Below are 23,383 nucleotides of genomic sequence, written 5' to 3' on the forward strand. Positions count from 1 at the left end.
AAGTTTTCTGGAATTTAAAATATTACTGAAAGTTAAAACAGCATTTACTGATTTGGTACCTGTTAGTTTATGGCCTCCGAGGGACGTCACAGATTATTCTGTCTCCAGCTGTGAACTGGCTGGTCAGTTCACAGTGGTCTGTGAACTGCAGATGCTTCCACACAGTTTGAATGTATTTGTTACGACTCACTTTCTGAATCAAATTATATACTCGAGTTTTTATAATTAACAAAGTCCAACCCCAAAGCTTAAGGGGGTTAACATCTCTCTTTTTCTTTCTAAGGATTTTGGGCATTTTGCAGTCATTATCATGTTAAGAACTTGGAATGATCAAACTGGCTAGAGATGGTGCAGAAAAAACCAAAATGATAGGGCTAGTCCTGCAACTGGGAGAAAATAATTTGTTTGGAATGAAAAGAAAGAGCTTGTAGAGGAAGAAAAAGCATGCAGGATGACAGTATGAATAAGCATTCAGAGATAAAAATGTTATATTAAAAATGCAAGCATTCAAGCTGGTTTTCCATAAAGTCAAATGGTGTGGCACTGCAGGCGTCAGTCAGGCCCAAACACCTGAAAATACTTGGATTTCCAGATGCTGAAACCCAGCACCGTTGTATGGCAGCAGGGTAGTTTGTGGGAGAGTATGTAAGTGTACAGATGGATTCCTGTGGTATCACATGGTTATTTGAAGTCTGGAAAAAGTTCTTATGCCACCCAGCTTTGGGATACTGATTCACAAGGGACGGTTTCCCTGCAGCCTCACAGAGGTCAGATCTTCCATTTGCTGGTGTTATGTATTTCTTATATATTGAACGTGCTTGGTAAGGTTTAAGAATGTGTGTAGTATTTTCATTAGGATTATTACCTGAGACTGTTTAATGCAGTATTGTTTAATTACAGGGAGAAAATAGTTTCTTCAGATGACCTTCTGGAGTGGCTGAGACCTTTCTGTGGTGATGACTCCCTAGCAGTGAAGCCTCGCATCAGGGTATTGCAAATTCTGGAGCAAGCCTTCCATCTCAGTGATGAGGACAGCAAGCTACTTGTGTACTTCAGGACACAAGCTGTTCTCAGAGCTTGCTGGCCTGAAATAAAGGTATTCATACTGATTGCTGCAAATTACAGCGTTAGACTGTTTTTATGCAAGGATTACATAAGGAAATGCTGGTCTACAGTATATGGTTGTGATGCATCCTGTTGTCTGGAAACTAATCCTGCTTTCCTTTTTAAATCAAGTCTCTGATACATTCTGATTCTCTGAAAAACAAAGTTATATAAAGGTAAGGGACTTCTCTGATTTTTGTTTAGGATCAGGAGTATGCAATACTGAAACTGATTGGATGCTAGTGATTTTCCTCCATGTCAGTTTTGAAGTCATGTGAATAGCTCTTGCTGCATTTAGAATTGTTAAGAAGCAGAGTTACTTTTTGTTCATTTTTCTAAGTGCCTTCCCCCATGCCAAGGCTTTACTGATCAAAAATAGAATATTTCTAATACTTCCCCAAAAAAATCTACGAATCAACCCACTTTATATTCATATAGAACAAAAGCAGTATCTCAGTTTTGACTTGCTGTGCTAAATTCATCCAAGGGAACAATCCTAACAAAAATCTTAAAAGGAGAAGAAAGTACTTATCTCTTCGCTTCGTTGGAAATTGCTTTTTCTCTTCTATTTACAGTAATACCAGCATTTAACTCCTCAGCTACTATTCAGGTGTCTATGATGGCATTCTTCATCTTCAGTTCAATCTGTTGTCAGTATTTGTGTTGCCTGTGACTTGCTTTCCAATTCAAAACCATTTCCAATTATAAAACATTCAGCTAGAGTATGTCTTAAGAAAAAAGTTACAGGTAGTTAATGGTTCTCAGCCATGTCTGTAGAAGACAGAAAAAGAAGCTGTATTTGACAGAAGCTTTATGAGACTCATTACACTTGTGATTTTACATTAAATATTTATCAAACTTTTATTTTCTGCCATAATCTTGTAGGCCAGAATGTATATAACTTCGCAAAAAGAAATACCCAACCGTTTGGTTACAAAACCAAATTTTAGGACTTAATCGAGTGCGTTTCACATGCTGCTGGCTCATGTGTAGCCCATGCCCACCAGAGCCCCCAAGGCCCCCTCAGCAGAGCCACAGCTGTGCTGTCCCCACCTGTGCTGTTCCAGATGCAGCACAGCTGTTAAATCTTGTGCAAATTTTGCTGGCTCAGTCTTCCAGCCTGTTTAGACCTCTCCATATAATCAGTTGCTTTCTGTTTCCTGAAGGGATTTTTAGAATACTTCTAGTTTCATGCAGAAAAACCTGTTTTTCTTTTTGTGAGGGAAGAAGTTTGAACTGACTGAGCAACAGTTCGTCTCATAACACAGAGTTGCTGATCACTTCAGTGCTTTACACTTTTGCTGATAAGTAAGCAAGTACAAGAAGACATGTATTAAAGCTAGAATAATGCACTAGATAAGCTCAAACCTTTCAGAGATAATGGTATGAAAATATGTGCATAACACTGTCATACTAATTTCTTTATAGATACTATTTATTATTTAGCTAAGTGTGGAAATAGCTTTCATGCTTAACAATACTGAAAGAGGTGCTTAAATGTACATATATAATAATCATTGTCTATGCACCCCAATTTTTGCTTCAGAGTGAAATTATAAAAGTCCTATTGGAATATATTAAACATTACACTCACTTTCATATCAGCTCAAGTTCAGCGTGGTTGATAAGAACCCTTTCTTTCCTTCAAATATTTTGTGCCAGGCAACTATTGTGTTATTTAGACAGAAGAATCATGTTGCTTTGTCCATTAGATACCTGTCACTGAAATTCAGAGTTCTTCAAAAATGTCCAAGAAAGCAAATAAGCAGTCTTAGATGTAGACTTTATTTTGGATTTTTTTTCCTCTTTTAGTCAGCTGATGTCAAATGCTAGTCTGCAAACTGATACTAGAAAAACAAGTGATGGCCTTGTTTGAGTGTTAAATTTGCATATTTTGTGAATTAACAAACAAGGAAAATACCTTCATAAAATAGCAGATTGAAAACTATACATTTCCCAGTCCTTCAGGTATGTTAGTGGAACAAGAACACTGCAGAAGTCAGTGCTTACATGGCTGTTGAAAAGCAAAGAGATTTCTGTATGAGCTTTGGCAGAGCATTTTGGTTAAGACACAATTTTCTCATGCAAGTTCACGCTTCAAACACGAAGACCTTTAAAAACAACCCCATTTTGCAGAAAGGGAGTATTGAAGGACAAGTGAAAAGTTTAATCAGGTTGCTGAGTAATCCTGGATGAAGAAGTAGACGGGAGGAATCTCATCTTTCAAACTATGTCCGTCTGCCTGCCTTGTCTGTAGACATCACTTTCCCTAGCATCACTGCACCTTTATTAATTTGGTCATCCTTTCTCATCCAGCAAAATAATTTTTAAAAAAATCACATATAAAATAAGTGGGATGGGAAGGGGCTGTTGAATGCTGGTTTTAGATTTTACAGGAATGTGTTTAAAATTTGTTGTTTTTTCAGGATTTTATAACAAACTTCGAATTCCAAATAGATCAAAAGTTTGTTCATTGTCTTGCTTCCAGATTGTTGTATTTTTACTTGCTTGGTATTTTTATATGCTATTAGGGGATCCCTCTTTTCCTATACCATTCTTTGGCATAAAAAGGGACAGCAGATATTAATAAGTATGAATGTGGATTTCTATTTAATAAAGATAATTTTAATGATATTGCAGTGTTCAATTTCTAGAAAACATATGAAAGCCACCCTTAGTGTGTCTACTAATCCTCTTAGACAGACTTTGCATACATCAAGGAGGGACTTAATATTTAATTATGCTCTAGGTGCTGTAAGTAGTGGTCCCACAAATCAATGTGCTGGGAAACAAGCCAGCTCTTACAAAATTAAAAATGTACTTTATGGAAGCAGCTACCTATCAAGCACTCTGTAACACAGTGATTTCCAGTTCTCTAATGATTAGTTAACAAAATTAAAAATTCAGGGTTCCTCATTTTTCAAAGGCTTGAGAGTCTTTAATTCACATTCCAGTCGCATCCCACACTGTGGAGGAGGTGGAGGCTTGCCTTGTTTTAATCCCCTTGATGAATTTTATCTGAGCTCTTCAGGTTCTGTAATTTTCTAGTTAAGTGGTGCATGAAAAATATGGGTCAAAATACTGAGTTTTTATATATTAAAAATGTTGGAGAGGGAAAAAAGACATTGTTTAGAATGTTGGTATCAAAATTTATCTTTATTCATCTAAGATGAGAAATCCATTTCTTTTCAAATAATGTATAAAATATAGTCTAATAACTCAGTAGTGTCTAACAAGCCTGAAGTGTCAGCTAACAGGTTATGTGTGTGTGTGTGTTTGTTTGTGTACACTTATCTGTTCAGCTCAGTGACAAGGCATAAGTTACAGAAATGAGTTAGGGTTTGCCCCAGGAAGTTACAGTGGTACTAGCAAAGCTTCTGTAAATAAACCAAGGCTTACTTTAAGATAGGAAGTTATTCATTGTGAAGCTTCTACAAGACACACCTTTTCTTAAAAGGATTGTTTCATTATTATGCAAATGCAAAATGTAATTAGTACTTACATGCCACTTAAATGCGAATAGCTTTGTCATTTAGAGAAGGTAATCTCATTTAGCCTTCCCCCTTGTATTGTTGTATTATGGTTGTTTCATGATCTTGGGGTATAGAGAGCTGCTGAGGGCTAAATGTTTTTGAAAATTCGAAGGGGTGTCTATTAAGGATTTCAAATTGTAACTTTGGGCACTTCTCTAATTTATTTATTTATTTATTCTAAAGTTTGGCTTTGAAAAATTGACAGATTAATTGGTGTTTTGTGTGTGGGATGTGCACAACACATTTTCCTTCCTTCCTGCCTATGTGGCAGTCAATGTATGACATATGCAAATTTGTGTCTCAGCAGCCTTAGTAATGTCTGCATTGACTTTCTGAGAACTTGGGGTGACTGTCAGGACTCCATTGCTGTTTTGTTCCTCTTTTCCCTGTTAATGAAAAATGTGTATCTTTTTCCATGGTGCTTCTTCATACTAGTTTGTTAAGAGTGGTCTCAATGGGAATGTCAGTGTCCAGTGATTTTCAGCTTTTTCCCATTTCCTCTTCTCATATCAGTGATTTAAACATGAGAAGTCATTTTGCTGAAGCCATTTATCAGGTAACAATGACCTGAATTTAGCTTGATGTGGCAAAATACAAGTGAAGCAGCTGTATCTGTTTCATTCTCAGCCATCTTTTATTTGTGAAAAATGCTTAATTAGAAGAAAGATTTATGTTCCTATCAACTCAGAGTAAGTTTGTTATGATGTTGTTTATAATTCTAGAGACATTGTTTCTCTGCTGTTAATGCATAAAAATTAAGCTTAAGAAATTTAATTTAAGTTTTAATTAATATTTTAAAACACTAATTTCCATTCCTTGAAGATGCAATTTATCCATATGAAAACATGTGAATTTTTTTGGGGGGGGCAAACATAAATTGTAGCATGTATGATTAATTAAATACTTTTAGATGCAAATGAAATATTTTCCATTAACTACACAAGTAGAGCAGATAAGACAAGGTGGAGAGGAAAGCAGTGTAGCTTGAGTGTGCACAAGTTTTGAATTGGGCTCAGGGCACTGCAGTGCTCTGTGACCAGTAGCAGTTGCTTCAGAGGAAGGTAAGAATGCTCTGGAGTGGATTCATGGGGGATCATTCACTTTCTCTAATAGGTCTTTTGTAATGAAGGTGTAAGGGTAGAATGGTTGAAACTGTGTATACTCAGTTTTGATCCCAGTTTGAGAAAAATTAAGAGTTTATTAGCAACATAATCAGACTTCTGTTACTACATTTCAAAGAAATTGGTGGGTAAACTGTGGTTCAACCTTGGGTATCTCTTGCTAACTTTTCAGCATTAATACACACCATTTATCACAGCACAAAACATTCTGAAACTTTGTGGAGGAGGGATGCTATCCAGAGGTTCCTGGGAGCTCAAAAAGTGGGTCCATGGGAATCTCATGAGCTTCAACAAGACAAAGTGCTGGTGCTGCACCAGGGTCAAGGCAGCCTCGGGTACCACTCCAGGCTGGGGGAAGGACAGACCCAGAGCAATCCTGCCCAGAAGAACTTGGGGGTGCTGTGGGTGAGAGGCTGACATGACCCAGCCATGTGCCCTTGCAGCCCAGGAAGCCAAATGTGCCCTGGGCTGCATCCAAAGCAGGGTGGGCAGCAGGGAGGGAGGGGATTCTGCCCCTCTGCTCTGCCCTGCTGAGACCCCACCTGCAGTGCTGTGTCCAGCTCTGAGGTCTCCAGCACAGAATGGACATGGAGCTGTTGGAGTGATTCCAGAGGAGGCCACCAAGATGATCTGAGGGATGGAGCACCTCTCTTGTGAGGAAAGGCCGAGAGAGTTGGGATTGCTCATCCTGGAAAAGTGAAGGCTTTGGAGTGACCTAAATGTGGTCTTTTAGTACCTGAAAGGAGCCACCAAAATAGATGGAGAAGGACATTTTTATAAGAGCCTGAGATGACAGGACAAGGGGGAATGACTTCAAACTGGAAGAGAGTAGGTTTAAACTAGGTGGTAGAAAAAATATCTTTACTGTGAGAGTGGTGAGGCACTGGAACAGGTTGTCCATAGAAGCTGTGGATGCCCCATCACTGGGAGTGTTTCAAGGCTAAGTTGGAAGGGGCTTTGAGCAACCTCATCTAGTGGAAGGTGTCCCTGCCCATGGCAGGGGGATTGGAGCTGGATGATCTCTAAGGTCCCTTCCAACCCTTCCATTCTGTTTCTATGACTTAACCTTTTTAGGTGATTTGTTGCATTCTGTAGTTTTTTAGGATATTAAAATCCAGAAAATCAAGTTCCCTATTCAATAGACTTTATCCCTTATTACGTTTACTCTAAGTAACCAATTCCAGTCACACCACCTCCTCCACAGCTTTTCCTTTCTCTAAGTGTCCTCTGTCTCAGAACCCACTGTGATGTATAGTACACCTTTTGAGAAAAGTAATTGGAGAAGTGAATATTCTGTCCTGGAAATTAAGAGTCTGTGGTTTTGCATCCCAGTACCTCTCTTGATTTCTCTCTTGACTTCATCTGTACATCAGCCAGAGGTCTCTGGATTTCATTCCATGAGGGTCAGATCACTGCTTTGACTTGATTAGGCTAATTAAGCATATTTTAAAATGCAGTAGTTTTACCATTGTTACATTTGATTTGCTATCATATAGTCATTTACTTACCCTAGACTTTTTTTTTTTTTAGTCTGTTGGAGGTTTCTTTTGACATAAACATGCCTTGACAATAATTTGTCTGCATTTTTTGTCTGTTCAGTGCTTGCGGACTTCTCAAAACATAGTCTCCCCAAAACATAAACAAAGAAGCAGCAATAAGCCTATGAGAAATTCTGCTTTTTTACGTTTACTATTTAGTCATAAACTGGGTTTTTTTGTTTGCATTTTTTGTTTTTTTTTTTCCTCTTAGTAAGTCAAGTTCTTCAGTGTTTTTTCTACTCAGGAATGTTGTTCTAAGCCCTTGAAAATATAACTGTAAAACTGGTTTCCTTTAGGTATTGTTGTCTTAGTATCTTAAATTAGTACTTTTTTTTTAAATTAATAATTGTGACAGTCGATGCTGTCCTTTTTTCCAAACAGTTTACTTATTCCATTAGCCATTGTGCTAGTTGACAATTCTTGTTTAGAAGTCTGCAAACTCTATCATCTGCGGCTCTCACTCAGGTGTTCTTAAAATAGTTCTTACTTTATAGTAATTTGTGATACTTTGTGTTGATTGAGAGGGTGAGGGGTTCTTTTTCCACATTGCTGCTGTTGTTACCCAGGGGCACAGCTCTCAAGACTGTGACTGCTAGGACATCAACTACACCAAATCAAAAAGAAAACCACCAACTGCAGTGCTTTTGTAACACCATTTGCTGTGACAGGTGTGTGATGCTGACTGCCATATTTGGATTATTTTTATGGCTGCAACAGAGCTACTAACTTATTTCAGTTTTTACAGCTTAAACAATTTCGTGATAACCATCCACCTGCTATTTTAATTGCTCCTGGCCTAGGTCATAAATATGGATAAACAATAATGGAACTTTTCATTAAAAATACGCATTTCCTTTTTTTAACTGAAAAGAGTATTACTGAAATATTATTTAAAATTGGAGTTGACATCAACAACTTCTTGTTCCTGTAAGATGTGTCTTAGTTTAGTGTAAATCTTTCTTTTTAGAAATATATCTTTGACTTTGCTAGTCTTGCCTATCTGCAGGAAGATATTTTGGAAATACTAATTTCAGCATTTCATTTACATGTAAACAGCTTTTAAAAGAATTTTGCTTTATTAGCAAGAATTGCAGTCTTTGGTTATCAAGACAGCAGTTATACATAGGGGTGTATACTGTGAGCTTGTGGATATACTGCTGCTTGATGGTAGTGATAATTGGAAGGGTAAATTAAAAAACCACTTGTGTATGATATGGAGGGAAGTGGCTGATGCTGAATTAACATCTTAAAAGAAATATATAAAGATTAAAGTTATTTCTAGGCTGTACCTTCTAATTCTGCTGTCTGCTCTATGTTAAAGTATTTATGTAATAAATTCTGAACTATGAAACAAGTGATTAGTAGTTGGTGCATACACAGAAGATTACTTAACATGTTTGTCAGTCCCTCATGTTGCAACATGTGAGTTTTATCCTTAAGTGCATCCAAATTTTTACTATTAATGGACACCTAGTCAATATATAATTTAAATAATGTATGTTAGTCCTGTCTGTTTCAGTTCCAGCTAACTGGCCATAGGAGTCTTTCAAATGCATCTTTTGTTTTTTCATTATTTGCTCTTATTCTCACTACCAATATCTATGTACAGTCCTCAGAGGTTTTCTCTGTGCTGAAATGTATTTGCAGATTAGGACACAGTCTCCTGCAGAATACAAATGAATGGATTTTATTTTCTGCACGAGTTATTCAGTTTTATGCATTAGGCAACACATTTGTGTTTATTGAATCTATACGCATTTTTTAGTGAGCTGCATATGAAGCAGATAAGGAATTAAACAATATATATATCATTTCAGAAGAAAGGAGTTCTTGGTTATTTCTTTAAGAACTCAACATGTGGCTGAGTCTTGGTTTGGTTCATCACCAGTAGGCTTCTTGTTGATTTGTTTTTTTAACTTGAATCCCATAACTTGCTTATCTTGTACTCTGGCTTTAATTTGAGCAGGATTTTACCTGTGCTGTTATGCGCATCTCTTTAATTTCTGCATGCAGCAGAATTGCATATGTGCTCAGGATTCAATAATAATTTTAATATGTGAAGCCCAGCTCTCGGGAAAGTGCAAGAAAGCCTGACTTCAGAGTTCTTCCTCCTCTGGGATAAAAGGCACGGTTGTAAACACTGAGTTTGTTCATGCAAAACCCTTGAGTTCAGTTTTAATTTTGAACTGATTGCTCTAAGATTGATAGCAGATACTTCCTTCTGGTCTGACAGATGGTGTTTGTATCTTCCAGGTCAGAGTAGCCCCTGATCAATGACCCCAACTCCTGGCCCTGCACAGGGCACCCCAAGAGTCACACCATGTGCCTGAGAGCATTGTCTAAACACTTCTTGAGCTCTGTCAGGATTGGTGCTGTGACCACTTCCCTGGGGGAGCCTGTTCCAGTGCCCAAACACCCTCTGGGTGAAGAACCACTTCCTAATACTCAACCTAAACCTCCCTGACAGTCTTTGAGATGTGGTTGGGGATTTTTTTATATTTTGTTGGTCTTGGTGTGTTGTTTTTAAATGACTATTCCTTAATAAAACTGTTGCTTTGTATTGACTGGTATAACTCCATAAGCATACCTTCAAAGAAGCTGTTTTCAAGCAAGGGAATTTAATCTGCAGCAAACTGGAAACATATGTTTTAGCTGATGTGTTTTTTTCATTAAACAAGAGCTAAATCCTGTTATTATACAGGAACATTTTGTGAGGCCAGTGGAACCGTTTTTTAAAAGATGCCATCTCTCAACTATGACTTACTACCACATAAGTTTCCATTTACCAAAATGGGTTGAAATTAGAATTATCAGACTGTGAACTAGGGAAGATGGAGAAAGTAAGATTAAAATGGTGTATTTAAAGGTGACAGGTTCCTTTGCCTTTGACTTTCTCCATCCTGTGTGCCCTTTCCCATATGCTGGTAGACCAGTGGCTGAATGATGCGGTGGTTTGTTCTTCCAAGCCTGTTACTACTCTCCCCAGCCTGACTCTGTTGTGTCCTGCAGGATTTTCCCCTCAATCACAATTTACAAGTTGTTGATTTTGGGTGTTTTTTTTAAAGAAACCCCAGTTCAGAAATAATGGGATGCCAGTAGTTGCAGAGTATAGCACTTGTGGTTTTCCCTTTCAAAAGGGTTTACTGTTGCTCTGGCATGTGAAGATTGTGAATAAGATGCTTAATGTGTGCTTGTGGTTTTGTGTTGTTTCACAAGTATATAATGTGTTTAACATCAAGGCTGATAGGATTTCTAGCATCTTGAAACAGTTTCAAGAGAATTAAATAAATAATAACCTTTAAAAGCTCCTAATCTGACATGTGCAGAGTCAGTAGCTATGCAATTTCAGGAGCAGTTTTACAGTGTTGCAGATTGTGGGGGGGTTTTTGTTTGTTTGTTTATTTGTTTGTTTGTTTTTTGGTGGGGTTTTTGTGGTTTTTTTCACTGATTTTTGATGTTTGTGTTCATACTGGAAATAATTGACTTCAAAATTTCTGTTTAACTTGTGATTTTATGTGTATTTTCTACCTTTGTAACAAGCATTTAACTTTGAATCCTTGTTCAGGAAGTAGGTTTCAGTAACTTATATTTTGTGCAGACTTTAGTAGCTCAGATACCAGCAGAACAGGGAATGACAGATTACAGCCTGACCTGCAAAGTGGGAAGACTGCTTTCTTCAGTGACCAAACCTTAGTGGCCTGTTATATAAGAAGGACAGTATTTTCTTTGCTGATTTGCTTAATTAGATTGCAAACTCCTTGGGACAAGGCTGCTGTATTTTTAAGCCATGAACAGCACACCAAGATGACAATTACAGGAATGCAGTCAGCTGGCTACCAATCCTTTTAGTCATTTTTTATAAAAAATGTTAAGCCCTGTCTAATGACTGGAAGGAAATTTTAGCACCAGTGTTCTCTGACTCAAATCTGAATAAAATCTTTGATGTCACATCTGCCTATTATTTTGAAGTGCAGCACAGATGAATTCTCTACCACTACAGCTTGGGCAGGGGCATGGGGAGATATACAAAACCAGTGCATTTTACAAAGAGGTTCTGACAAATTGCAAGTCTATTGTAACAATAAGGGACCAGTCAAATGCCTGCTTAGTTTTTCTGGTTTTAATGCCATATTAATTAAAATCTATGCTGCAATGTTGAATATGAATATGTTTTGAAATACCTTTACCATCTGATAGATGTAATAAAATTAATTTAATAATCATGTAAACCAGTAAATTTTTGGCTGCATTCCTTGGTAGCAGCAAATTTTTCTGCCTTTAATACAGGGAGTTGCTTTTAAGCATAGATATAGCTTTTCTCAATAAACAAGCAATTATAGTGAAGGAAAATATTTTTCTGGTTTCATTTATTAACATCCTTATCATTTATTTCCTTTGTAGTCAGCAAAATCTGTTGATGAAAGCTGTGGCTCTGTCACACTAACATAGAGTAGAACAGAATTTGCAGAATAGATACCAGGGGGTAGAGGGAGGTCGAGATCTGTCTGCGTTAGTTTTCCTGCTCACCATTCTCATGTAAAAATAGCATTTTTATCTCAGAGGTAGGAGAGGGTTGAATTGGCTGGATCTTTTTATCAGCATTTCCATTTTTATTTTCAAACAAAAGGCACTCTCATCAGCCAAGTCAGTCAAATTAAATGGCTTTAGCAATAGAGCATTTATAAGTCCATCAGATGTGTCTGTCACGTTGGATCAGAGGACCATTACATTAGTGGATATCTGTAACTTAAGGGCAGAGTTCAGATACAGCAACATTCCAAAGTTGCTGTAAATATTGGTTTTAAACTAACTGTGATTTCAGGAGTGAAATAATGCTGCAAATGAAGCCACTGATTCTGTGGTCTGCCAAGCCGAAGGCTTTTTTTTATCAGTCCACAGTTTTATTTACCATTCTTCAAGTGCATCATCTTGCAGTTTTTGTAAAACTGTAGGCTTCCAGAAGCTACAGAATTAACTTGGCAGGCAACTTACCATATTTAAACTCATTCATCCATACCACAGGTGATGAGTATGAAGCAATAACAAATCTGTAGAACAACACTGATGAGTCAAAAAAGTTGATAAACTTTGAAAGTTGATAAACTGAGTGCTTTCAACACTTTGGGCATCTAAGAGGATCTAATCTCTGAGGAAAGAGTCTTAACAAGATTTAGGGTAAGTCCAAAAGATTTGATCATAAGGCAGAAAAGTTGGATTTATTTGAGGAGAAATTTTAAGTGCACAGATTTTTTAATTCAACACTGAATCTCTTGTAGGCTATGACAAGCTCATGCTGTTTGTGTAGCCAGTATTTTGCTTTGTGAATTTCCTGTATCATTTTTGGAAGGAATATTAATACATGCAGATGTTTGTATATTCTCGATTCTGAACATATGTAGTCCCTTAATAATGAAATTGTGCTTTAACATAAGGTTTGGCTTTACTTAATTTGTATTTTGTTTTATAATCTATCATGAGTGTAATTTCTACAATTAATTCCCCTAATTGACTTCCCCATTGTGGTAAATATTTGTGCAGCCTTTTAATGAGAAACATGATGCCAGCTGTGTTCTACTGCCAAAGAGACTGCCTGAAACTGAGGACAGTCAAGTCAGAATTGAGCAAATCTGTTGTGGAAACTGAAAGCTCTTGCTTTCCTTTTCCTTGCTTTTGTTTGTTTGATTTTTTTTCCATTTGTTTTTCATATTTCTTTGGGGTCGTCTGAAGTTCATGCCTGGCTATGGACCTCATTATTCTGTTTATTGACAGGTTCTTTACAGGCACTTGTGTTAAGAGGGCTCCAAGCAGTTCATGGCATGCAAGATCTTCGCATGATTAATCTCAAAGTGGTTTAGAGAGGTGTTTTTGGGTTTTGTTTTTAAAAAAAAAAAAAAGGAAGGGGAAGCAGAGTGATACTATCCCATTAGCCTGTGTTACAACATTGATCTCAGTAAATCATCCAAAATTGCTACAGAGAGATTGTTCAGGTAAAAATTGATTTAAAAAAAAAAATCTGTTATTACAACAAAACAAGAGGCTTGACTAACCACAGCAGCTCATCTGAGCTAGCTTTCACTTTGTAAAGGTGAAATTTTACCTTTTTGCACAGAGCATGCTCTGTTTCTTCCATGGGAGGCATCTGCTTCCTCACTGTTCTCTCCCTCAGACTCAGAAAGCAAAGACAGTAATACAGAGCAAAACTTAAGTTCCCTGTGTGTGTTTTATATAGATCTACCTAGATATATGTGTGTATATACGTACACACATAGTAAATATAAGTTTAAAACCTTGTTCCTTTGTGCTGTTTCAATCTATTGCTTCCTTCTAGCAAGGAGCTGTCACCTTGTTTCATGTTAAATGGAAGTGACATGCATCTAAAGCACCATAAAAAGAGCGAATTTTCAGTAGTCTTCTTAAAAGCTACACATCATTAATGCTGTAGAAAGTTCACTTAATTTTTATTACTCTTACTGAGAAACATAGGTGACTTGAAAAAAGCTATTGTAGAGAGAAATGCTGCAGAAATGCTCTCTGTATTTGAGAATAGAAAGGTAATTATTCTGATTGACTTAAATTGAATTAGTATGTGTTATGTCATGAGCAATCATGTTGCAAGGAGGGATCCAGCTGTCCAAAACACAAAACTATGGTGCTATTTTAATTAAGCTCATAACAAATGTAAACCCAAGTCTGTAAAGATACATTATTAGACAGAAGTATTGGAATTCAGTTCACATTGAGTAGGATGTCTGATCTACTCTCTGCTACTAATAGGGGTCCTTCTCTGACAGCCTTTTTCATGTATTGATACTGTCTTTGCCATTCATTGCCATTTTTATAATTATCATTAGAAAGATCTTAACATTTAGTCTGTTTTGAAGTAACATGCTGTTTGTGAAGATGTACTAAAATGTCCTCAGTGGACCATCCAGAATGGTATGTACTTGGTTTCAGTATATAAAGAGCTAGTTTTCTGAAAAAGGGCTTTGAAGATGGGTATGCAGTATGAGAGCTTCTGTTGTCTAGCTAGTACTTAATTTGCTAAGATGGTAAATATTTTGGAACTTTAGAGAGTAATGTCTTCTGTCCATTTTTCCCTTTCTTGTTTATCTCTCTTTTCAGCCTTGACATTTCAATATCTAAGATTACAATGTATTATCAAGTATATATATTACAAGGGGGTAACTGATGTCTGCTATGTGGCATTTGCATAAAGAAAAATATGTCAAGTGGACAGATCTAGGAAACATTTTTTCACTATCTGAAATGTTCTAGTATATAGTGCTTTCAGATATACTCTGGAGACAGAAGCAAAGTTTTTCAACACTAAATATTTTAAGGTCACAGATTATGTAGGCAACTCAGTAAATGCATCAGTAATGTTTGTTTTCCACCCTCTTTTGAAAGTTTGCCCTTGATGTATCAGAGCCACTTTGAAGAGATTGGGATGCAATCTTTAATCTTTCAGAGTAGCTGTAGAACTAAGGAAAACTTTGTCCATGTTTGATGTCTTAGAACTACTTGGACTGAAACAGAAAAGTTAACATTTAATGCTGTGTATCTTCAACGGAATTATAAGATGAAACTGAAGTGTTTGATATTCTGGAAGTTTCTGGACTCTGGAAGAAAAAAATCAGTGTTAGAATGTGTTAATAATACAGAGGGAGCTACTTTGTTACTGTGACAAATAATTGTTGAACTCCAAAAACTTGTGTATGTCAGGTAGGCAGCAAATTGCTATTCCATTTGTGAAAGCCCTCCTGGTGTGATATCCAAACTTTTAAACAGAAGTTAGTTCTCATTTAGTAGCAAGTTGGTTCTCATTTACAGCAACCTACCTTGGACAGTCAGACCTTTTACCTTGCACATTTTTACGATGAAACTGCAGGCAGTAATTATTTTTAAAAGAACCTGTCACCAACTGGATACAATTCAAGTCCAGGTAAAAGCTGCAGGTTTTCAAGAGAGATATAGGCACTTGTCCCAAGACAGAATTATCTGGGAGCTGACAGGACAGTGGGGTTTTGTTTTAATGAGGTTCAAACACCTGTGCAGAGAAATACTCTATTACTTGTTAGCAAACGTTCTTTGCTGGGTAGATTAATTGAGAAGCATCTTTCAAGGCTCTTTTTCTAGGTGAGAAAAGATGAGGTGCTGTAAATTCAGATCAAACCATTGAATTTTCATGGGTAAATAAGGGTAGTATGTGTTAGGAAAGCACTGGATGTAGTCATCCTTTGAAAATGTGTCTGTGTGTGTGTATGTCTGTACATTGAGAAAAAATAAGGAATTTTTGGTTGGTTGAGGAAGACAAGAGGTCTGATTCTCTAATCACATATACTTGTGTGAGATTACATTGTTCTAGAAATGTCTACCTAAGTCATTCCACATCATCTGTGTTCTCCTATTCTATTTGCATGTAATGGAAAATGAGAGATAAGAAAATGGGTTGACAGGAAAATTATGTTCAATGTGTTTCCTACATTGTTTTGGAACACTCATGTTCTTCACAGATAATTTGTTGATTGTTTTTAAGTCATTGATTTCTGGGGAGAAAAAAAAAAACTGGTTTGGTTAGTTAGTGTGGTTGGTTTTTGTCTCCTTCAGGTAGAGATAACAGATATTGAAAATGAGCAAAAGAGATACCATCTCTTCCTGAGACTTCTGGAGTCCAGTCAAAGTCTGTCTGAGTTTCAGCACTTGGTCTTGCTGCTTCAGGCTTGGCCGCCAATGGACAGGAGCAACGGGTGAGTGTTTCTTCAAACAGCTGTGTAAGAAAAGAGTTCAAAGTCTTGCTTGATATCATGTTGTTTTCAGTCAAATAATTCAAACATGGCTGGTAGGAGGGTGTCCTTTCGTCATACTGGGAGGAATAAATGGTTTATTTAAAGCAGAATTGCATCAATCAGTTTCTTGTAAACCTGTATATACATATATGTAGTCTGTGTCATAGAGGAAAGCAGAAAAACATTTTGTTGCCTGAACTGTTGCACAGAAGAGTACTCTTATCTACTTAAATTTCAAGCTACATATTTTTCTCTTGTTTTTATCAGTATAAACAGTCCATTAAAAAGGACAGAAAGTTCTGGCTGATCTTTGTATTCAAGGTTACACTTTGCATAAAGGCCTTTGAAAGGTGATGTTCAGATGGATGTGGCAGACAGTCTGCAGGAGGTCTGGGAGAGGATAATGGTATCTCAATATGGCACTTCTCTTGTCTGCATCCACTACCTGCTATTTCTGTCTCTGAATAAAGTATCCAAACCAATTTAAGATTAAAATAATTATAAGACTTCAGAATTGCACACATCAAAGTGGATATTAACTGGAAGTAGTAATTTGGAGCATCCAGACTACATTATATTTTATCAGTTCTTTAGGTTTTGTTTACAACTTTCTGAATACATTTGAAAAAAAAAATTTAGCTGTTGTATTCTGTAACTGATAACCACTTGTAAGATACAAGGATTTAAATAAAACTCTTGTGGGGAGGCAAGGGTCACATACCTTTCAGAGAGCAGTAATACTAATTTTTGGCTAGCTGTGTCTGGCATTATTTAGGTTAGAGTCATTAAATGGTGTTTATTTTGGATTACTTAGGGATATTGATTACAGCCTATCTTAACTTGGGGACTACACTCACACACAAAGTGTTTATGTGCATTGATTTTTTCAGAGAAGTTAAGGCTTATCTTTTTCTAAAATGTAACTGTCTTATGCACATGTAGAGAACTCTGGTGGTTACAAGGTAAGCTGTAAAGGTTTTTTCACATTCAAGATTGCAGTTTGTGTGAAATTTCTGGGTAATCATTTACCTGAATTCTTTAGTGACAGTTGTACAAGCCAAAAATTGTCTTCATTAAGAATTACAAGGACTGCTGTGGGAACTGTCACAAATTCATGTTTCAACTTTCATTTTAAGTTTTGGTTTTGATTGTAATTTAAAATTGGAAGCATCACAGTGTGTGGGAAATGTCAAAACTGTTTTTTAAATCTTTTTTTTTTTTAATTTTCAGTTAGCAAAATCCTTTTTCTTTGTGTTGAACAGAAAGATTAAAGAGGTTGTGAAAGGAGAGCCTGTCTTGTATATGGGCAATTCTTGTCTACTGTTTTGTTACAGAGGATGTAAAAAATTACATAATTGTATCTCCCTCTTGTTGTTACGTTCCTTCTGACTTCCCGAAGTGAAGAATAAAAATAATAATTAAAAAAAAAGGTGTAGTCACAACTAACTGTGGATCAAATTTCAGAGGTGGAATACCTCTTCAACTTCAGTGATCTTGGAAGTTTAAATTTCTGCAAATACTTGGGTCACCTGTATCATAGCTCTTTTAGAGTCTAAAGTAGTTTTTATGGCTTCTGGGCAATTACATAGTCTTAATTCTTCCCTCTTCTCCCCTGTTCCAGAATTCCACGTTAACAGCATTGAACTATGCTTAGCAGCCTAGGGGTTTATGTATGTATGTTATATGTGTTCCTGAAAAGCCTGTCTTTAGGATGATTGGGAGTAAAGAACAGGAACTGTTTTGTTACTGGCATTTTCAAAAAATTAATTTTAAAGCAAGTTGTATTAACAAATTTTTGAGCAAAGAGGAAAACATCAAGGTAAAGCTGTATGTATTAACATGTTTGTTTACTCTTTTTTTCCTGCTCTCCTTCAGAAGAGGGTCATTATCACTTATTGTTTACAGCCAATGTAATGATCCTTACAGGAACTGGGGAATTTAAGTGTGAGTCATGTGAATACTTAGAGCTTAGGTTTTCAGTCTAGCAGTAAATACCTAATACTTCCAATTTAATATAAAACTGGAAAATTTACAATTACATAAATTTACAGAGTTTACGAATTGCAATTTACGTTCTGTAAAGGTTTAAAAGGAAGGAGAAGCAAAAATACTAAGATTTGAGGGGGTTTTTGGTAGGCTTGTAATTTTAGTAACCCCTATGTTAGTAAGTCCATACTTAATGTTTTTTTGGTTTTTTTGTTTTCTAGAACAAGAACAGTTAAAATAATACTTATTACCACAAGTATGATTCTCTTCTTGTCATAATATGCTGTGTTTACTGTTAGAAATCAGAGAGGTAGCTTGGTTGTTTCAGTCAGTAGTCAAAGGCATACACTTATTAAAATTTTATTTTCATACCCTTGTTATGCATGCATGCTTTTCTACCCAGATGGCTCATAGTCAGATGTCATTTTAAACATTTCATAAAGGTGTTTCTTAAAAAAGTTATTGACAGTACCTGAAGCTCTGCAGTCCTTTGGAACTTGCTGCCTACATTCAAAAGGCATTTTTCATATTTATTATAAATATTGATAAGGTATTTTGGAACTGAAATGACCCCAGTGTTAGAGACCCCATACTTTAGTTCACTTTTTTAATCTTAATCCTAGATTTTTCTCTTTTGGCTTTGGGAAAAAAAAAGTTGAGGTGTTTCTGCTGTGGTTTTGAAGTAATTGCTTTTTTCATGATGAAGAATAATTTTCTATTACCACTGTTGAATAAAAGTAAAATTCAGGAGAGAAGAAAACTGAATTCTGCCTGTAGGTGTCAGATTTTGGTAACTTAATTTTGGTTTTAATTAAAAATAGCAGATAGTTGTTAATAGTGCACAGGAGTATTTGAAACAGTTACAACGAATTGTGATGAGAAGAGCTTTAAATATGTAAACTATATAATCTGATACGTTACTTAAATAAATTTGCATATGGTAAGCCTTGATGACCTTGCATATTTCTGATTGTTTTTGTGTTTTGTAGTGTGATTTTTGTTGCCTTTTTCTAATGGAAAATTCTTAGAGATTTTCTTAATGTACTCCGGGAGCAGCAGCTGTAGAAATGGAAATTCATTTTGAGTCTGTGCCTCTAAGGAAGAAATGGATCACAGAGCAGGAACTGTCCCTTTAACCAGTGGCAAAGGTGGAGTTTTTTCCTTCTCCTACCCTTGCTGGGAATTCACAGATTCAGTGCCTCATGTTCTTTTTGTTGAATAATCTGGCATCTTGGGGTTCAACCCATCACATTGAAAGGAGTGGAGAGGAGGAGCTCTGCTGTTCCCAGCCAGACTTCTGACAGCTCTGTGCTCAGTCAGTGACTGTGACTGATGGAAAGGTTCAATTAAGTTGTCAGAAGGAAGAAAGACAATGACTTCTATTTAATTTGCATTCAAAGTTGCCCTCTCCTAGGTCTTCTGTCTGGTTTTCGTGTTGGACTGTAATGACAGCTGCATGTGAAGGTGCTTTTACTTGTTTACAGTGTGTACTTTTGAAAGTGGACGATGAGCTGGAGAGAGCTTTTATGTATCTAACAGTAGATATTGGTGGTTGTCCTCTCCAGAGCTGTCAGACACTTGGTGTGTCAATCCAACAGACTCTCTTAACAGACTCCATTTACAATTATATTAATGTGTTGCTTTAACAATTGCTGCAAAATAATAACTTTGAAAAGGAGCACTTTGACAGCACTTTACTGCTTCTTGTCGCATGTACTAAATGAGTATCTTAATTTTCACTAAATTGTAATACCAAACTGCCACTGTTGGTCCTGCTGTGAGTTGCTTTTTTTTGTTGTTTGCTTGTTGTTTTGTGGGGTTTATTTTGTTTGTGTGGGGTTTTTTTTGTTTTGTTTCTGGTTTATTTTGTTGTTTCTGGTTTTGTTTTTGTTTAAGCTAAAGTGGAAAGTTTACCATGTATTTGGGATGCTGATTACTGACCAGAGAAATTGATAGGGTAATTTTTAAAATGCCTCTTGTGCCTTCTGAAGTTTATGCACAGATGAACATAGGCTTAATACAGTCATTATATAAACTGTAATTGTGCGTAATTTTAGCCCACTGTAGGTGGGAATTGAAAAGCATCAACTTAATTTACATTAGAAAAATGGCAGTGTAGGTGTGTTCCAGTGTTGTGCTTCATGCCATCAGTTGAAAGTGGTCTGTTACCAATTTCTGTCACTACATCCACTCCTAGCCAGTGTACCTGTTTCTAATGAAAGTATCCAAAATATCTCCAGGATCTACCAGATGTGGACTATAGGTGAAAAAATGTTGCAGCAGCAGCAAAAAAAAACCCAAACAAAACAGCTTCACAGTAAACACTGCCTTCGCCATCCTGCATGATGAAATTTGCTTATATCTACTGTCTGCCATCTGTTTATGTCTGACTCTGTAATGGTGACATAGGATGAGGTTCTGTTTGGAATTAAAAGAACATATTAAATATGTAAAACAAATGTAACTGCATCCATATCTACTAACAGAATTCAGATGCATGTAATTTCACTTTCTAACCCTTTTATGGATGGGCTGTGAAGAAAAGTTTATTTTTGTTTGTACTCCTTGGATCTGAAAATTAAAATGTGATCTGGCTATGTATTTTCCTCTCAGAAGCAAGAGAGATACTTGGGAAACGGAAGCTGCTAGAATGTGATCAAAGCAAACAAAATTAGGAATGCTGGATTCCTGTCACCCCTCCCTCAATATCACTCTGCTTGGGAAATTAGCTGGTGTAAAGCCAGGAGAAGATCCCGTGCTATTCCAATTTGGTCAGTCTTTATGTAATGTATAATTCCTCAGGGTTTATAATATGTATGTCATAATTCAAAGTAAAATAAACTTCTTTGTTGCATTGAAAGAGTGGTGGCATTATGGACAGTAACTTGTCTCAAAACTTTCATCTTTCTTTCATGAGTTTGTACTTTTAAGTCACACACGAGAAACCTACAGAAAATGGGTATATGTATATTTATATTCTATATCCATCTCTTTTTTTTACTGGGCAGATCGTGCACAGATGATAATCCCTGGGTGAAACTGGGAACTTTCATGCTGCAGAGGTGCCCACCTGAGGAAAAGGAGAGCACAGGAAATGAAATTTTGAAAATCTGCCGTTCTTTGTATGAGACAAAGCACATGCTCCCTGTCAAGGTAAGTTTTTACTTTGGGTATCATGTTTATGAGTCCTGTTTCAAGGTTCCAGCCACAAGTAGAATTGCCATACTGGATCAAGTGCAGTGGAAGGCTAACACAGGGGCTGAGAACTGGGTTCAGTCTGTCTCGAGGAGACTACAGAAGATAGTGTCTTTAAGTAGTCAAATGAAGAAACAAGGAGCAGAATTAGTCTCTTTTCAGACATGCTCAGTTGTAGGACAAGAGGCAATAGAGACGTGTTACATCATTGAAAACTCATTGCACCCAAAGAAAACATTTTTCATCTTTGAAGCAGTGAAACATTACAACAGGTGGATGCCTCTAAGAGATGAGGAGAATCTGTCTTTGTAGGTATTTAGGACTTGGTCATGTCACAGTTTGATCCTGTGGGACTTGCTTTGAGTTTGAGGCTCGTTGGATTAGCTGATCTTTATAAGTCTCTTACAGTATAGATTATTCTTTAATGTATTTGCAGCAAGGGTTTAATAATCTATTATCATTTAAATCAGTATTGCAAACCCTGAAAAACATGGTGATTGAAAAAAAACCTTAATATGTAAGTAATTGCTAAGTAGTAACTGTGATATTCTAACTTGTCTTCCCTAACTATGTATGCATACTTCAATACAAGCATCTCCTAAGTATAAAATTATTGAAGTGTTTTGTATGTAAACATTGGATATTAATGAAGACAGGCTGGAGAAGAAACTTCTTAATAAACTTGGCACAATTTCAGAGTAGTCATGCATATTTTTAGTAGACTGATTAATCTCTTGTAATTATCTTTATGCAGTCACTGTCTGTTATAGAAAACAGATGATGTTAGGAAGAGAAGCAGAATAAAAACAACATATTCTGTTTAAAATACAGACAGGTGGGTGTGTGGGTTTTTGTTTGTAGTTTGTTTTTTTTTTTTTTTGTTTCCTAATCCAACACATTGATCTGAGTCAAGTTCAGAAATCTGTGTAAAAACATGATTCCAGAAGGTGGCAGTAAGCTGAAATGATAAGTATGTATATAAATTTACTCCTCCCACCAAAACTCTTTGGTGGAAGACAGGTCTGTCTGTCCCTGGGACTGGTATAATTATATATAGCTTTTCTTTGTAAGGTGCTGAAATGATGCATTTTAGATTGTAAGCTCACAGTCTTAGTGTGCATAGGAGTAGCTGAATTTTGTCGAAGTGGAATGTTCTGCCTCACCTCAGTGATCCAGGAAGACAAACCCCTCTGAATGTCACTGGCATAGAGCAGTCAGTTCACCAGGTTCTGCTCAAGAAGGGTCACGGTTTGCATTTCTCTTGGTTGGGTAGACTTGTGCCTGATCTCCATGGAAAGTCACTGTTTACACAGTTTTGGTATTGGTAGACAGCTTTGGAGATGCCTGATTGGTTTGTTTTTTTAATGGTACAGGATGATGAGAGAGCCCACCATGTATGACTATACAGGTACAGATAGTAAGTTACTCTGATCTTCAAGATTTAAACAGCCTTACTGGTGTAAAATGCATTTTTTATGGCTAGAAAACTGTGCAGTAACAAAGAGTTGTGCTAAAATGTGTAGTTGTGCAGTTACCTACACAAACAGGCTGTATTCCTGTAAGTCACTACTTGGGAAGAGGGGGAATGACGTGTGAATTTAAGTGATTTATTTGTATGTATGACTACAGTACTTAAGTGCTTAAATGACAGATTTGCAGTGGTATGGTTGAATAAGATCACTGACAACCTGTTTAGATGATTTCACATTTCAATAAATACACTGATTAAGATGACAGATCTGGAATAATGGGATTCTAAAAACTGAAACCAGTTAATTATCATGAAAAGCATTCGCCATTCAAGTTCTCTCCATTACAACTTCGCCAGGTTCAAGGGTTGTAATGGAAAACACATGTAACTTCAAGTCATGTGGTCTAGAAGTTAGAAAAACCTTCTTTGGATATAGTCATGAAGGATTTAACTCTTTTTTTCATTCCATACCCTACTGGTCTATCTAGATTTTTAAGCCAAGTACTTTTTTAATGTCTCTTGGATACTTACATAACTTTAATCTTTGTGTCTGTGTTTGCTCTGGGGGGGATATTTTTGTGAGGTTGTTTGTTTGTTTAGGGTTTTAATTTGTATTATTCAGTGGGTAGTTACATCCATTCCTTTTAGT

General features: G+C 36.5%; 1 protein-coding gene across 1 annotated transcript in view; it reads left to right on the forward strand.

The window, feature by feature from the left end:
* Nucleotides 1-23,383, forward strand: part of NBAS (NBAS subunit of NRZ tethering complex) — a 160,253-nt gene that overhangs the window by 123,294 nt on the left and 13,576 nt on the right. Inside the window, exons 48-50 of the mRNA XM_062489692.1 lie at nt 901-1,096; nt 15,904-16,043; nt 21,077-21,221. Coding sequence (XP_062345676.1) covers nt 901-1,096; nt 15,904-16,043; nt 21,077-21,221 — 481 coding nt within the window. The remainder of the gene's footprint in view (nt 1-900; nt 1,097-15,903; nt 16,044-21,076; nt 21,222-23,383) is intronic.

Source organism: Cinclus cinclus, chromosome 3 (assembly GCF_963662255.1).
Source record: "Cinclus cinclus chromosome 3, bCinCin1.1, whole genome shotgun sequence".
Lineage (NCBI taxonomy): Eukaryota > Metazoa > Chordata > Aves > Passeriformes > Cinclidae > Cinclus > Cinclus cinclus.